The following is a 17,500-nucleotide window of genomic DNA, read 5'->3' as shown; positions in this document are numbered from 1 at the left end:
CTTGAATCTGTTGTCAAATCCCCCATGGAATGTGTGTTGTCAGACTGTTACCCCCCCCCCCCTGCTTCCTAGCTAATGATGTCACTATGGAAAATAGCCAGTGGGATTGAGGTTCCAACAAGCACCCATGGCTGCACAGAGTTCTCTTCTGCTTTCTATTCCGAATATCTACTTCCAGGCCCTTTATCGCTGATGCTGAATCCTCCCAGACATCAGTGACATCATGAGACACTCTTGGCCAGTGTTAGTGCAGGGAATCCGATCACAGATACTGTATCCTTCTGAAGTGTCTCAACCATCAACAGGAGTGCGCCATTTGAGATTCCCATTTGATCGTGTATATTTTGATAGATATCAGTGTTCCAAAAAAAAAAAAATAACATTTCAAAATGTGCTGCCTCTGTAAGACAGATTACACAACACTAGTGATAATAGACCAAGACGAGTGAGGATTGTGGTTGGGGCAAGGCCAGCTAATGACATATTACACACACAGACCCATCGTGCCACTGCATACTCTCTCAAGACAAATCCCATTGAGGTTGATAAAGCCTATAAGGGTTGCTGGGATTTCTAGAAATACATAGAAGTACCTGCCTTGTTCTAAGGAGAGGTTTGAGTTGACCAATGTTAAAGCATCAGCTTAATCTCTCCATCTAATACCATGGAACCCAGTTTCCTACACCCTATTTGCAAGCCAAGCCCCTGCATGGTAATGTGTGGCTCAGGTGGAAGCCATTTTTGAATCCAGATGCCAGGGATCATGTCTGGTTTGTTGCTTTCTTTAACATTGCATGTTGTGCCCCCTTTCCCATTCATCCCACGTGGAATTGGTTAATGGAGTAGTCAGCAGTTTAGCCTGGAAATGGTATCTTGTATCTTGCATAGGTTGATTTTACTAGACTTATATGGCCCCATACAGAAAGGAATTAGGGCCGGCAGCAGTCATCTGCCTTGGCCAACGTGAGCCATGAGAAGAATAATTCCCCCCCCAAAAAAACATCAGAGGAGTGAATAATGCAATATCAAAACGATAGCAGTTCTCCTCATTTGCCTGTGACCTAATATGAGGGAGATCGGGACCAAAGTGTGTCAATGCGACTCTGGAGAGGCAGCAGCACGATGCCTGGAGCAAACTTGCATGAGCCAGAGGCTCCAACTGGAGAGAGAAATGGGCCAGCAGCACCACTAACGCGGCACGAATGCCATGTCGCTCTGAATCTGTAGAGATGGGATTATGTTAGAGCAGCGTGGTGGAGAGGTTGAGGGGGGTGAACACCTTGGAGCAATGGTAACAGCAGCATGGTGTGGAACCACCAAGAACTCTCTCTCACTCTCTCTCTCTCTCTCTCTGATTATCATTCTCTCCACCTCTTGCCCCCCCATCTCGCTCTCTTTCTCTCTCTTCTATCTCAGTTCAATTAAATTTGAATTGCTTTATTTTGTAACAATGTCCACATTGCCAAAGCCTAATTTGGAAATGGATATGCTTAAAAACATTAACATAATACGATTTTTTGTAATAATAATCGGGATTGTCAATGAAACAGAACAATCAGTAACAACAGTAAGGGTGGGGGGGTATACCAAACATTAAGAACACCGTTCCAGCCCCACCGAGTGGTGCAGCGGTCTAAGGAACAGCATCGAGATGCTAGAGGCGTCACTACAGATCTGGGTTCAATTCCGGGCTGTGTTGCAGCCGGGCCACGACCGGGAGACCCATGAGGTGGCGTGCAATTGGCCCAGCGTCGTCTGGTTTAAGGGAGGGTTTGGCCGGCTGGGGATGTCCTTGTCCCATCGCACTCTAGCGACTCCTTGTGGCGGCCGGGCACATGCACGCTGACTTCGGTCGCCAGCTGTACGGTGTTTCTTCCGACACATTGGTGCGGCTGGCTTCCGGGTTAAGCGAGCAGTGTGTCAGGAAGCAGTGCGGCTTGGCGGGGTTGTGTTTCGGAGGACGCGCGGCTCTGGACCTTTGCCTCTCCTGAGTCCGTACGTGAGTTGCAGCGATGGGACAAGACTGTAACTACCAATTGGATTTTATGGAATCGGGGAGAAAAAGTGGTAAAATAAAATAAATTGAGTTCCAACTATATATATACAAAATATGTCGCCACCCCTTTAAATGAGTCGATTCAGCTATTTCAGTCACACCTGTTGCTGACAAGTGTTTAAAATCAAGCACACAGCCGTGCAATCTCCATAGACAAACATTGGCAGTAGAATGGCCTTACTGAAGAGCTCAGTGACTTTCAATGTGGCACCGCCAGATGATGCCACCTTTCCAACAAGTCAGTTTTATGCCCTGCTAGAGCTTCCCCAGTCAACTGTAAGTGCTGTTATTGTGAAGTGGAAACGTCTAGGTTGTAACAACAGCTCAGGCGTGAAGTGGTAGGCAACACAAGCTCACAGAACTAGAATGCAGAATGCTGAAGCACTTAGCTCGTAAAAATTGTCTGGTTGCAAGACTCACTACGGAGTTCCAAACTCCCTCTGGAAGCAACTTCAGCACAAGAACTGTTCGTCTGGAGCTTCATGAAATGGGTTTCCATGGCCGAGCAGCCTAAGATCACCATGCGCAATTCCAAGCTTTGCCTGGAGTGGTGTAAAGCTCGCCGCCATTGGACTCTGGAGCAGTGGAAATGTGCTCTCTGGTGTGATGAATCACGCTTCACCATCTGAAATCTGGGTTGGGCAGATGCCAGGAGAACGCTACCTGCCCCAATGCATAGTGGGAACTGTAAAGTTTGGTGGAGGAGGAATAATAGTATGGGGCTGTTTTTATGGTTTGAGCTAGGCCCCTTAGTTCCAGTGAAGGTAAATCTTAACGCTACAGCACACAGTGACATTCTATATGATTCTGTGCGTTCAACTTTGTGGCAACAATTTGGGAAGGTCCTTTCCTGTTTCAGCATGAAAATGCCCCATGCACAAAGCGAGGTCCATACAGAAATGATTTGTTGAGATCGGTGTGGAAGAACTTGACTGGTCTGCACAGAGCCCTGACCTCAACCCCATCAAACACCTTTGGGATGAATTGGAACGCCGACTGCGAGTCAGACTTAATCGCTCAACATCAGTGCGTGCCTCCCTAATGTTCTTGTGGCTAAATGGAAGCAAGTCCCTGCAGTAACTTTCCAACATCTCGTGGAAAGCCTTCTCAGAAGAGTGGAGGCTGTTGTAGCGGCAAAGGGGAAGCCAACTCCATATTAATGCCCATGATTATGGAATGAGATGTTCGACGAGCAGGTGTCCACATACGTTTTGTCATGTAGTGTACCTCTCGGTTTCTTACTCTCTCAACCTCACCACTGTCGCTCCAAAACAGAACAGGAAAGCAGTAGTGTTGTATTAGTCCCTATGGCTGGCTAAACTGGCCCTCCTCACGCATGGTCCTCTTGGGAATAGGTTTTCTCCCCGTGGTTCCTATCTCCAATGCATCCGTCCACCATCCTGTCGTTGTCCCAATGTGCTTTCTCGCTCCATGTCTACGGTTACGGTCGACACATAAAAACAGGTCAGGGCTAAGTTCTTCCCAGCCCTGCCCAAACATGACCCATTGTGAGATAAACAATGGAATGACCCTGGACCAGTTATTGTGGGCAGAATGTTACAACACGCTGTCTGTACGAACATAGATAGAGACATCCTCTCCACAGCAGCCTAGTTCTGAAAACATACTGCAAAAGCACAAACTAAAACGAGGACTGGGAAAGTAAATACTGGCTCTGTTTTTTTTTTTTTTTTTTTTATCTCTTTCCTTTGATGTCATTTGAGGTACATGTTTGTCAAATGTCAAAGTCGTTTTTGTGGTTATGAAACAATTGTGGGGGGGGATACAAAACTGAATAGGGGAAGAAAAAAAATGGCTGTTTAAAAGCTTTACTTTATTGAGTTGTTTCATCAACTGGTGAGAAAGCAAGTGAAGGGTAAACAGTTTGGTGTAAAGGCGCCGCAGGCTCTCTGTCACTGTGTCTGTGTCGATGTTTCAGTACGATTTGTTCTCGGCTGTTTTGGGAAGGTCCATACAACTATTCCGGGAGTCTGTCAAACCCACGCAAAGTGACAGTGGATCTCGTTGAAGAAAGTGGGCGTTGGAGAACCGAACCAGTTAAACGGTAGAGGTTTTTTTATGAGCTACAGCAACGAAGAACTCATCCGTTTCCTTTCTCTCTTTTCTTTCTTTCTCGTTTGCTTGCACCAGAGAGAGAGAGAGTCGGACTTGAAGATGAGTACATCATGGTTAGAAGTACATTTTCCCCATTGGACCATGTGAGGAAACGTCCGATCAATATTCCAACTCCTAACATTGGAGGACGTGATAACTGGTTACATTGAACTGCTAGCCCGGGAATGCACTATTGATTGGTAAATGAGGACTATAAATAAAGTTTAAAAGGATAAATAATTGTGCCGCGTGATTGTCTTCGGGGGTTGTCTGAGTGCATGGTGCTACCTCACTGTGGGAGGTACTCAACGACACACACACACACTTCTCTCTGCCCACCCCTCTCCCTCCCCCCGCTCCTCTTCTCCCTCCAAAGGCAATAATCTGTCTATTACTACTGACTGCCCTGCTTAATGGCTCCCTGAGCTCCAGAGAGGGGGTGGAGGAGGGAAGGAGAGAGAGAGGCTGAGAAACGCGTTGGAGGAAAGATGGAGGGGGGAGGAAAGAGGGATGGTGCAAAGAGATATCCCACTGGGCACACACTGGTTGAAGCAACGTTGGAATAGACGTTGAATGGACGTCTGTGCCCAGTGGGATAGACCCGCTGAGAGGTGCCAGGGGAAAGATGGAGGGAGGAAAGAGGAGGAGAGACATGCTGAGATAAAAGAGCAAGACATGGAGGAAGTAAGAAAGCACAAAGGAGGCAAAAAGACGGCAGGAGAACAGGAATAGGAACAAACATATAGACGCAATGGGTGTGTGAGTGCGAACGTGCATGTGTGCGTTGTGTCACTAGGTTTCAGACGGGGGAACAGAGAAGCACTGTGATGCAGCGACCTCAGCACTGGTGAAACCCGGAGGTGAATTGAGGATGTACATGAGACCTTTCTAAACAAATCCTTATTGAGTCAAAATTTCCTCCATTGCCCCTTTTCCTTTTTCCTTTGCTGTGGCTTTTAATAGCATTGCCATCGATGTGAAGAGCGGTTGCTAGGCAACTGGCTGGCGTCTGGAACGGTGTGTGATCGGCGGCTCTCGCACTGACAGACAGACAGAGCAGTAAAATGGACCAGGACTGTGAGTGTGTGCGTGTGTACGTGTGCGTGAGTTGACTGACATTCCGCCTTGCATCAAAAACCTCTCATTTCCTTTTTCAGTTTCGATGAATATATTCATGAGTTCCATGTTTTTATTAACTCATGTCACAGATTAGCTGAACGAACAGCTGATGATGCTCTTTCACACTCCACACTGCTTTTTGCCACGAGCCCCGTTTATACCTGGCGCTAACACGCGTCCCATGTTCTAATCTTGTCACATTTTGATTGTCGCCACGTTTTTAGACGGGTGTAGACGATTAAAATACATATTGTGGTCTGACTGAGAACCAGTCTTTTCGGACCACCCCCCTGAGGTAGTCAGAGATGCGTTGTGTCTGGATATCTTACAAGTGTAGACGGACCGTGCTTCTACGTCTGTGTTTGGGGTTTTAGGCTGGGTTTCTGTGTAGCACTTTGTGACATCGGCTGATGTGAAAAGGGCTTTATAAATCGATTTGATTTGGACAGTGAAACCATTTAAATCATCAGTATCCATCCCTCTAAAACCATTGACTTATGGCATCAGTATAAAAAATAAAAAAAATGAATAGATGTTATTTTGAAACAATATATGTTAAATTATTTGCCTCCAGGGAAATCTGGTGACAGTGCAGACACAGTGGATAGGTAAGGAGACGCATTTTAATGCCATGAGTAGCTGCAATGGCTAATATGTGGGCCCAATCAGAATGTTGACAATATCAGGACAAATGACGCCCGTTAGCACCAGGTACAAACTGGACTGTGAATGCATCTCTATTAGCCTGTTCGATTAAGTCAGGTGTCTGAGACGTAGAGTAAATGTATCAGGTATGTTTCATCGTCAACACGATGCTGGAGTCACACATTAGACAACATTCCTACAGGTCACCTTCACAATTCCGTTACAAAGGCAAGAAAAATCCTGCAGAGATCCCGTGGGACTTTTTAGTCAGGGTGGTCTCATGCTCAAGGGGGCACCATCTCGTAATACTCATAACAACAAGACAGATGATAATGTCGGAGGATACAACGCCACAGAAGAAAACCTGAAAGATACCTGTGAACAACTAAATGATTATCAAAAAGCACAACCTGTACCATACTTGTCCTTTTAAGTGTAGTAAAGGACAGTAGTGACATATCGTGATGAGCTTTGATGACATCTAGAGGAGGTTCACTGTTATTGCAGCCAGGCCTTTGTCCTGGTCACAGAGATCCAGTATAATGTGTGGTACTTGAAAATAAGTGCTGTAAATGTTCAGCTATTACAAACCCTAGAGCTTGTAAAAATGTAAAGAGAGTTAACCTTATGGATATAACTCCACAGAGAGAGAGAGGGGGAGAGAGAGAGAGGGGGGGGAGACAGAGAGAGAGAGAGGGGAGAGAGAGAGGGGGTAGAGAAAGAGAGCGAGAGAGAGAGGGAGAGGGAGAGAGAGAGGGGAGAGAGAGACAGAGCGAGAGAGAGAGAGGGGGGGGAGAGAGAGAGGGGGTAGAGAAAGAGAGACAGAGAGAGGGGAGAGAGAGACAGAGAGAGAGAGAGAGAGAGAGAGGGGAGAGACAGAGCGAGAGAGCGAGAGAGAGAGAGAGGGGAGAGACAGAGCGAGAGAGAAAGAGAGCGAGAGAGAGAGGGGAGAGAGAGAGGGGGTAGAGAAAGAGAGCGAGAGAGAGAGAGAGAGAGACAGAGCGAGAGAGAGACAGAGAGAGAGAGACAGGAACAGCAGAAACAAAGCAAGCACTTCTCTTCCTCTTTTATTTTGTCATTCATTAAATCATTCATCATCACACCTCAACAGTCAACAACACGTCCCTCTCTCGTCAGGTATCCCAGAACGTCACAGAGTGAGACAGATCGAAGACATCCGCCCGTCAGTCTGTAGTTTGCTCGGTTTTTCTTGGTTGGTCTGTGTTATATTAACAAATATATATATATACAGATATTCCGTAAAGAGAATCATAATAACAATAATTAATCATTATTTCAATTATAACAATAATTTTAATAAATACTCTGAGCGTTCTTAACCACACAAGGAGAATAAGGATGAGATTGGCTCACCCCTCTACCTATGGGATTGACATCATCCCATACAAATAATAACACTAAACACACACACACACGCGCATACACACACATACCTACAAAACACTCCCAGACACAGCCAAGTAAATACTTGTATGTAGCCTTGACCAACTGTGCCATTAAAAAGTGGTGTTCTTCATCGTCTTTCGGCAACCAGACAGTACGGGTGCGCTCGCGGGCCTGCGAGAGAATCCAGAGTTCTCTCGATTCGCCGTCCACATCCCAAGCACCCTTGTGTCAAGTCCTTCACAGTCTGTACTCTTGTGACACGGACATGTCAATAACATGTCCATATCATGGCTCTTTAACCAAAGATTGTGCCCTTTTTCCCCGTCAATGATGTTGTATCACTATCCAGTAGGTAGAGAAAGGAAGTCAGGGGTACGGAATGTGGGAATTTGTTTTTTGTTGTTGTAGAAAACAGGTAGTATTCATTAACCATTTATTGCAAGTGGATTTACCCTCATTTCCCATGGTCCTCCTCTGCTCTCAGAGGACCTGCTGTTGTTGTAGTAAACTATCCATATAGCAGTGTATAAAGGGGCTCTATACAAACCAGTGATGATCGGTGAGAGAGAGGACATTTGCTGAGAAACTCCAGGTTATGATGACATAGAGTTTCCCATTTACAGCAACTTTCCCCAAATTCCTTTGTTCGAGGATTCTCGCATTTCCTGCTTATTCCAGGAATCTTTCAACCAGGGTTTCTGGTAAACCAGGGAATGTTGGAAAAGTTACCGGACATTTTGCAACCCTATGAGGACGTAAGGTAAAGAATGAGGGGGATTGAAGCATGTTTCGGCTCTCTTACTAAGGATTTGCTAGTTCTACAGTACATCCTTCACGCTAAAATAACATGCGGTCACAAAACACAAGCACGGGTGAGCGTGCACGTGCGCACCCACACAGACTGCACCCATACAGACCCACAATTCGACCAAACCAATAGAAAATGCTGTGCTAAACAGGTTATGGCTGGAATGGTTCAAGCGTTGAGAAGAATCAAACTCATTCGCCTACACAGGGCTGAGGAGGCAAAGTCCTGTCCATTGTGCTGCAGAGCTTAAAATGGCTTCCCGGTTCCTGTCACGGCCTTTGGGGAGAGGGGGCAGGACAGAGACCATCCCTATACAGCAAGATGCTATGTGGAGGTGAGGGAGGTGGATATTAGTTCTATAGAAGGGGACGCTCAATAAGAGGGCAACTTACGCACTGATTTGGAAGTCGCTCAGGATTGGAGCGTCGACCTGCCATTGACTACATGTAAATACGAAGGAGGGGCAGCAGGGTTCACATGGCACCCAGAGGTGCTCTCGTCACCCCCCCCCCCCCCCCAAAACAACTATTAACGTGGACACTTCAAGGGCACTCCCAAGAGTCAGCGTACAATGATTCCAACCCTGATGAGAGGTGTGAAGTGTCGACCACTGGCGAAGCTTCAGCCCTAGTCTTTGGGGAAGGAGAGAGCAGAGACAGACATGACACCCATGTCGAGAGAGGCAGAGAGTCCACGGAGTGGTCAAGCAGAACGAGTCCCTACTACAGGAAATGATGGATAGGGATGAGCACTTAGAAGTGTCTGCCTAGAAGCGTAATGGCTTACATGTTCCTTTTTAGAGGACGGGTAATATATACGGAAGGTTAGGAGGGCACACTGGTCACTAGGGCACTAAAGGTTTGGACTCTAGAGGCTGCGGAGTGGTCACTTAGAGGAATGTTGTCCCACACTGGGCGGCTTTGGAAGGGACACTAAGACAAGTGCTGTCCCGGATGCTTGGGTGTGTACTAGGAGCACTATGAGACTAGGAGGGCACAAGGCTTAGGAGTGACCACCAGGAAAGAGGTACAGCCCGCACAAGTGGGCTTCAGAGTGGACACTAGGAGAAGTATTGTTCGCAAAGGGATTGGCTACCAGGAATAAAGTGGGCATACTAAGGAGTCTTTGAAGTGTGCACTAGGAGTAGTGTTGCCCATATACAGTAATGTTGCAGAGTGTGGCTTAGCCGTAGTTCTGTCCACAGAGCTGTGAAGCCTGGTGCTGTTCACACAGGGGCACGGTGCCGTCCAGATTCTGTCCATCCACGTCCATGTCCATGAGGTTGGGCCTGACCGCACCGGTGCTGGCACTGCTGTCTCCAGAGCCCAGGGGACTGTCACAGCTGCTGCCCGGGGATGAGCTCAGGGTCCTGGACAGGGAGCCCAGCTTCCAGGGGTCCGGTCGCACCCTTGCTGGGGTGGGCCGAGGCCGGGGGGCGAACTCCAGGGTCTTGGGCCTCTCCAAGGGGCTGATGATGGTCAGGGGCTCCAGGACCGGGACAGGGACAGGCGGAGCGGGGGCCTTGCGGCGGAGGACCCTTGGGAAGAGGCTGGAGGGGTCAGAGAGTCGGGGGATGTCCAGGGTCTCCCTGTAACCTGAGAGAAGAGAGAGAAATACAGATACCAGAGGGAGAGAACAGGGAGAGAACAGGGGAGAACAATATGAACACTTGGTTAACAGGGATGGGCCATGACATGCCATGTCTTATTTTAGGTTCAATTGTAACCCCCTTCCCCCCATTTGGGTCATGTTGGCTGGATGTCCTTTGGGAGGGTGGACCATTCTTGATACACACGTGAAACTGTTGAGCGTGAAAAACCCCACAGCGTTGCAGTTCTTGACACAAACCGGTGCGCCTGGCACCTACTACCATAACCTGTTCAAAGGCATTTAAATCGTTTGTCTTGCCCGTTCACCCTCTAAATGACACACACACACAATCCATGTTTCAATTGTATCAAGGCTTAAAAATCTATCTTTAACCTGTCTCCTACCCTTCATCTACACTGATTTGAAGTGGATTTAACAAGTGACATCAATAAGGGATCATAGCTTTCGCCTGGGTTCACCTGGTCAGTCTCTGTCATGGAAAGAGCAGGTGTTCTTAATGTTTTGTACACAGTGTATTGCTTCCTTTTCTTCAATTCAATTCAATTAAAGCTCATAGTGACATCATGCTTTCCCAACACACTCACCTGCATGTAGGGGGAGGGTGGGGGGCCCTGGCGGGGGCGGCATGGGCATGCTGCCGTCCGAGGGGGTCCTGCGGTGCCCTAGGGTTTGGGCGCGGGGGCGTATCGCCCCGTCAGAGGGGGTGCGTCTGTGCCCCCTGTTCATGGTTGCAGACACGTGGGTGGGCGTGAGGGACTGGTTGGGCTCCCTCTTGAAGCTCTCTGCCCTCAGATCCAGGAGGGGGTTAACGGAGGGGACGGGAGGCACCGCGGGGAGGGAGACGCCCACTCCGGGGGTCAACGCCAAGTCCTCAAGGTCCGAGGGAAGGAGGGATTTGGTGGAGTTGCAGTCTGAGAGGGAGGAGAGGGAGAGGAGGGTGACGGAGGGAGAGGGGTCCGTGCAGGGGAGAGTAGAGTCTCGGCGGCGGGACAGCGAGAGGGACAGGGTGCGGCTCGGGGGAGAGGTGCTGCGACGGAAGCGACCCGTTCGCTGGAAAATGCTGTCCTTTTTCTTGCGCTGCTCCTCTCTAAGGTCCTGCTCGTCCTGTTGGACCTAGACACACACACACATGGAAACGGGTCGGAAATGGGTTGCTGGCATCTACCTTACAATCTACGGTTGCATCTTGCCAACTGACACACACTAGACCTTGTCAACTCCCTGGTGTCGAGTGTAAACCCTTATTCAGTGTGTACAGATCATCGCTACACCAGGTGGCAGGATTGAGGATCTCTTCCCATGGTTTGGGTCATTTTGTCCTTCTGGGTGTGTTACAGACCCATTTCCCTCCCTACAGTACCTGTAGTCTCCCCAGCTGTAGCAGGTCCAGCCCCAGACCTACAGAGGCCAGTAGAGAGGCACAGCCCAGCAGCAGCAGGTCACTCTTCTTCCTCTGGCTGCAGCGCCGCACAGAGTCCTGGTAACCCACCCCGCTCCCCATCCCGGGCCCCGCCCCACCCAACGAGGGGCCTCCCTCCTCCACAGACCCGTTACTGCTGGGCTCTGGGGGCATCAGAGACCCGGGCGACTCCTCCAGCTCACAGTGCTCCTCTGTCAGAGAGAGAGAGAGAGAGAGAGAGAGAGAGAGAGAGAGAGAGAGAAGAGAGAGAGAGAGACAGAGAGAGAGAGAGAAAGAGAGAGAGAGACAGAGAGAGAGAGAAAGAGAGAGAGAGAGACAGAAAGATATAGAAAGAGAGAGTGTGAGAAGGAGAACAAAGCATTTCAATCAGTCACGAATCCAACGGATTTTGTATCCACAGTATGTTTTGCAACCTATTTTCTGTTGCAGAAATGGTGATACATGAAGAGACCCACCCATTTCATTGAGGCTAGAGAAGCCGGCGGTCATGGGGGCGTGTTTGGGAGACTTGCCCAGATTCGGGGCACTAGAAGACCACACCTTGCATCCGTCGCCCAGCGACTTCAACCTGCAAGCCGAAGAAGATTGGGTCAATAATATTAACTGGTACCATACACCAAACACTCGCCATAATAATGTTCAGAGATGATTCTGACGTGCAAATGAAACAAATCTGAAAGGGTAGCCGGCAGGTAAGGGAATGGGGCTATCAAGGGGCTGTTTTTGGACCATGACTGTTACCTGTCCTCTCCGCCCAGTCTCTCTCTCTGGAGGGTGGAGCTGGGGCCCCAGGTGCGTCCCTTCTTTTTGCTAGCTGCCAGGTCCTCCTTCTTACACACGGCACTGCGGCCCCACGTTTTACTGCCATCGCTGGGCGTCACTGAGGGGCTCAATAACACAGTTATTGTCATTACAACACCACACATCATCAACAAACTCCCGTTGTGCCGTGAACATAACAAAATGCAGTTCTATCCACTTGAATACCAGATCTAGGAGGGAATCCACAATATTGTTTCAGATTATATTGACACAATGGCATCCCCCACAATTGAATAACTGGTGTTAACTTTTTGGTGTGTCCTCGGTCCTCCAGTCCCCCTCAACCCCTGTCCCTGTCTCCCCCACAGATCAACTCACGTCGTATGGCCCTGAGGCGGGGTATGACCCCTGGGCTGGCTGGAGGTGTGGTGCTCTCATTGCCCTGGGGCTTCCTCTTATCCACGCTCGGAGACGCCTGCACTGTGATCTTATGCTCAAAACCTGTGTACGTACACAACAGGGAGGGATTACAGTCAAATGATTGGCAGCAAGAATTCCGGTAACTTTCCACCAAATTGCTTGGTTTCACAGAAATCCTGGTTGGAAGATTTCCGGAATCCGTGAACCCTCCAACCGGTCTTTCTTAAAAACCTGTGGATTTTGGGAAAGTTACTGGAATTTTGCAATCCTAATAAGAAAAAGAAAGAAAAAAGAATGATGCGGCAGGGTAGCCTAATGGTTAGAGCGTTGGACTAGTAACCGGAAGGTTGCAAGTTCAAACCCCCGAGCTGACAAGGTACAAATCTGTCGTTCTGCCCCTGAACAGGCAGTTAACCCACTGTTCCCCGGTAGGCCGTCATTGAAAATAAGAATTTGTTCTTAACTGACTTGCCTAGTTAAATAAAGGTTAAAAGAAACATAAAAAAAAATTCAAGTAATATGATAAGTGCTTGGGTGCAATACCCTCCATCACACACCAGAGGGCAGACTGATGCTGTTGCTATCTCTGCCCAGCTTGAGCAGTCTGCTCTTCTTGAAGTGGCCCTTGCGCTTCTTGACCCTGGGCTTCTCCTGGTACATCTGGTGGATGATGATGTTGAGTTCACGCTCCACAATATCGATCTCTCTCTCAGCCAGCTCCTGCTCTCTCCTCCTCAGTTGCTCCTCCTGCTCCCTCTGCTCCTCGGCCGCACGAGCCAACGCCTCCTCCCAGGAACGCAACTCCTACAGGAGAGGGGCATATAAAACAAAATGTAGATGTGGTGCTACAGCAACATAACACCCTGTCGAGGATCATTCACGTTGCCAAGGCAACGGCACTTTCCCACTTCCACTTTGTGGGGGATGTTGACAACATGCCCACGTGACCGTGGGGGCTCTTCTCACCTTCTCCTTGGCCCTGAGCTCGTCAAACATCTGCTGGATCTCCAGCCTCCAGTCCTCCTGCAGAGAGTGGAAGGACTCCAGGGGCATCTGAAACATGGCCGACTGTTCGATGGCCAGCAGCCGCATGAGGATACTAGTGAAGGACGGGCGACTGTGGGGGTTAGGGCTCCAGCACTCTGGGGATGGGGAGAGGAGTCAATATGGCTTAAATGTACATGACCGTTCAAAAGTTTTGGGGTCACTTAGAAATGTCCTTGTTTTTGAAAGAAAAGCAAATTGTCACGTTCTGACCATAGTTCTTGTGTGTTTTCCTTGTTTTAGTGTTGGTCAGGACGTGAGCTGGGTGGGCATTCTATGTTGTGTGTCTGGTTTGTCTATTTCTATGTTTGGCCTGATATGGTTCTCAATCAGAGGCAGGTGTTCATCATTGTCTCTGATTGGGAACCATATTTAGGTAGCCTGTTTTGTGTTGGGATTTGTGGGTGGTTGTTTCCTGTGTTAGTGTTTGTGCCACACGGGACTGTTTTCGGGTTTTCACGTTTCTTGGTTTGTATTCTGTTCATGTATAGTTTTTCTCATTAAAAACCATGGACAACTACCGCTCTGCATTTTGGTCCGTCTCTCCTTCGACGGAAGAATCCAGTTACAAGTACAGAGGCCCATTATCAGCAACCATCACTCCTGTGTTCCAATGGCACGCTGTGTTAGCTAATCCTAGTTTATCATTTTAAAAGGCTAATTGATCATTAGAAAACCCTTTTGCAATTATGTTAGCACAGCTGAAAACTGTTGTGATGATTAAAGAGACAATAAAACTGGCCTTCTTTAGGTTAGTGGGTATCTGGAACATCAGCATTTGTGATTTCGATTACAGGCTCAAAATGACCAGAAACAAATAACTTTCTTCTGAAACTCGTCAGTCTATACTTGTTCTGAGAAATGAAGGCTATTCCATGTGAGAAATTGCCAAGAAACTGAAGATCTCGTACCGAGCTGTGTACTACTCCCTTCACAGAACAGCGCAAACTTGCTCTAACCAGAATAGAAGGAGGAGTGGGAGGCCCCGGTGCACAACTGAGCAAGAGGACAAATGCATTATAGTGTCTAGTTTGAGAAACAGACGCCTCACAAGTCCTCAACTAGCAGCTTCATTAAATAGTACCAGCAAAACACAAGTCTCAACGTCAACTGTGAAGAGGCGACTCCGGGATGCTGGCCTTCTAGGCAGAGTTGCAAAGAAAAAGTCATATCTCAGACTGGCCAATACAAAGAAAATATTACGATGGCAAAAAACACAGACACTGGACAGAGAAACTTGGACAGAGCATCCCGGAGTCGCCTCTTCACTGTTGACGTTGAGACTGGTGAGTACTTGTGAGGCGTCTGTTTCTCAAACTAAACACTCTAATGAACCTGTCCTCTTGCTCAATTGTGCACCGCGGCCTCCCACTCCTCTTTCTACTCTGGTTAGAGACAGTTTGCACTGTTCTGTGAAGGGGTAGTACACAGCATTGTTCCGAGATCTTCAGTTTCTTGGCAATTTCTCATATGGAATAGCCTTCATTTCTCAGAACAAGAATAAACTGACGAGTTTCAGAAGAAATGGCTTTGTTTCTGGCCATTTTGAGCCTGTAATCGAACCCACAAATGCTGATGCTCCAGATACTCAACTAGTCTAAAGAAGGCCAGTTTTCAGCTGTGCTAACATAATTGCATAAGGGTTTTCTAATGATCAATGAGCCTTTTAAAATTAATAACTTGGATTAGCTAACACAACGTGCCATTGGAACACAGGAGTGATGGTTGCTGATAATGGGCCTCTGTATGTAGATATTCCATTAAATAGCAGCCGTTTCCAGCTACAACAGTCATTTACAACATTAACAATGTCCACACTGTATTTATGATCAATTTGATGTCATTTTAATGGACAGAAAATGTGCTTCTCTTTCAAAAACAAGGACATTTCTAAGTGGCCCCAAACTTTTGAACGGTCGTGTAAATTCTCAAAATAACCAAGTACAGTGGCTGTACACGTCTCCGCACCACCTACACCACTGAACAGACCCCGTTGCTCTGTAGCACCAATTGCCCTCAGATCCCAAACCATTGTTTATAGACAGACAGATGATATTTCAAGTCCAAGGATGGGCTGAAGAAAAAGAGAGAGGAGATGAAAGAGGGGAGAGAGAGCAGTAAAACAGAGAGCGGACACGGTAGAGGGGTGACAAAGGAGAGATTAAAGGATGAACGGGGATAAGACAAAGGAAAGAGAGGGAGGGATGAAGCGAGAAAGAGCATTAGGAATGCAGGGAAATAGTGGAGAGAGAAGTGGAGCAAGAGCCTATGAAATCGCCAGTTGGCTGACTGGGAGGGGAACCTACAGTACTCGCACTCTGACCAACAACAATAATAGACTGACAGGCTGACAGGAAGCCATCTTGGTTCTAATCAATAGGTGAAATTGGGCTGACAGGAAGCCATCTTGGTTCTTACCCGCCAGCAGGAGTGCGAAGGGCTCTGGGCAGGTGGAGGGGACGGGCAGGGTCAGTTTGTTCATGGCCACTCCGTACGCCACGGCCAGCGCATCTATCTCACGGTACGGAACCTCTCCTGTTAGCAGCTCCCATAGCAGCACCCCGAAACTGAGGGGGGGGGGGGGTACAGCTTCAAATCACTGGCACTGGTCATGATTGTACAGGCTATTAATATATTAACTTAACACAAACTTTATGTTACCTACTAAACTCAGCAAAAAAATAAACATCCCTTTTTCAGGACCCTGTCTTTCCAAGATAATTCGTAAAAATTCGAATAACTTCACAGATCTTAATTATAAAGAGTTTTGAACGCTGTTTCCCCATGCTTGTTCAATGAACCATAAACAATGAATAAACATGCACCTGTGGAAAGGTCGTTAAGACACTAACATCTGCTGCAAGGAGGCATGAGGACTGCAAATGTGGCCAGGGCAATAAATTGCAATGTCCGCACTGTGAGATGCCTAAGACAATGCTACAGGGAGACAGGACGGACAGCTGATCATCCTTGCAGTGGCAGACCACGTGTAACAACACCTGCACAGGATCGGTACAGCCGAACATCACACCTGCGGGACAGGTACAGGATGACAACAACAACTGCCTGAGTTACACCAGGAACACCCTCCATCAGTTTGAGTTTGATGTCCTCAATAGGCTGAGAGAGGCTGAAATTAGCGCTTGTAGGCCTGTTGTAAGGCAGGTCCTCACCAGACATCACTGGCAACAATGAGCACAAACCCACCGTCGCTGGACCAGACAGGGCTGTCAAAAAGTGCTCTTCAATGACAAGTCGCGGTTTTGTCTCACCAGAGGTGTTGGATCGGAGGGTGAGGGCTAGGGGCATTCCCCCCAAGATATGTCCGGGAACTTGCAGGTGCCTTGGTGGAAGATTAGGGTAACATCTCACAGTAAGAACTGGCAAATCTGGTGCAGTTCATGAGGAGGAGATGCACTGCAGTACTTAATGCAGCTGGTGGCCACACCAGATACGGACTGTTACTTTTGATTTTGACCCCCCCTTTGTTCAGGGACACATTATTCAATTTCTGTTAGTCACATGTCTGTGGAACTCGTTCAGTTTTATGTCTCGGTTGTTGAATCTTGTTATGTTCATGGAAATGTTTACACGTTAAGTTTGCGGAAAATAGACGCAGTTGACAGTGAGAGGATGTTTATTTTTCTTTTTTTGCTGAGTTTATATATTGAGGAAGTAAATTTCCCTGAGGGTATGAATAGTTGAATTATTGAAAGAACAAGGACACTAGCTACTGACTGTGGGTGTTGCACGTGCACCGTGCTGTGTGTACGACATGTCCCACAGTAACAACAAACGGTACAGTTTACATGACAGAGTGTTGTACCTCCAGACGTCGCTGCTCTTGGAGAACAGGGAGAGTTTGATGACCTCGGGGGCCATCCAGGCGTAGGTGCCCGCCGCGCTCATCTTGGTGGTCTGGTGCCACTCCCGTGCCAGGCCAAAATCGGTGATCTTCAGGGTCCTGCCACCCAGATCCTCCCTCTCAATGGGCTCCAGGATCAAGACTGAGGAGAAAGAGGGAGGAAGGTGGCGAGGAGAGAAGAGCGAGGGGGAAGGGGTGAGGGGGAAAGAGCGACGGAGAGACGGGAGA

General features: G+C 48.1%; 2 protein-coding genes across 3 annotated transcripts in view; one reads left to right on the top strand and one right to left on the bottom strand.

The window, feature by feature from the left end:
• LOC109909586 (tetratricopeptide repeat protein 9B-like) overlaps positions 1 to 377 on the top strand; it is a 29,199-nt gene extending 28,822 nt beyond the window's left edge. For both annotated transcript variants that reach the window (XM_020508610.2, XM_020508611.2), the window contains one exon: positions 1 to 377. This exon is cut by the window's left edge and continues 1,054 nt beyond it. The gene's annotated coding sequence lies outside the window, so the exon portion shown is untranslated.
• Positions 378 to 6,986: 6,609 nt separating this feature from the next.
• Positions 6,987 to 17,500, bottom strand: part of LOC109909348 (mitogen-activated protein kinase kinase kinase 10) — a 41,392-nt gene continuing 30,878 nt past the window's right edge. The window contains exons 2-11 of the mRNA XM_020508414.2: positions 17,234 to 17,414; positions 15,826 to 15,974; positions 13,330 to 13,505; positions 12,921 to 13,167; positions 12,322 to 12,444; positions 11,923 to 12,061; positions 11,637 to 11,749; positions 11,122 to 11,372; positions 10,346 to 10,874; positions 6,987 to 9,745 (exon numbers count right to left, since the gene is read on the bottom strand). Coding sequence (XP_020364003.2) covers positions 9,333 to 9,745; positions 10,346 to 10,874; positions 11,122 to 11,372; positions 11,637 to 11,749; positions 11,923 to 12,061; positions 12,322 to 12,444; positions 12,921 to 13,167; positions 13,330 to 13,505; positions 15,826 to 15,974; positions 17,234 to 17,414 — 2,321 coding nt within the window. The 3' untranslated portion in view covers positions 6,987 to 9,332. The remainder of the gene's footprint in view (positions 9,746 to 10,345; positions 10,875 to 11,121; positions 11,373 to 11,636; positions 11,750 to 11,922; positions 12,062 to 12,321; positions 12,445 to 12,920; positions 13,168 to 13,329; positions 13,506 to 15,825; positions 15,975 to 17,233; positions 17,415 to 17,500) is intronic.

Source organism: Oncorhynchus kisutch, linkage group LG18, assembly GCF_002021735.2.
Source record: "Oncorhynchus kisutch isolate 150728-3 linkage group LG18, Okis_V2, whole genome shotgun sequence".
Lineage (NCBI taxonomy): Eukaryota > Metazoa > Chordata > Actinopteri > Salmoniformes > Salmonidae > Oncorhynchus > Oncorhynchus kisutch.
The sequence above is the reverse complement of the archived record's forward strand: the minus strand, read 5'-3'. Positions and strand labels throughout refer to the sequence as shown.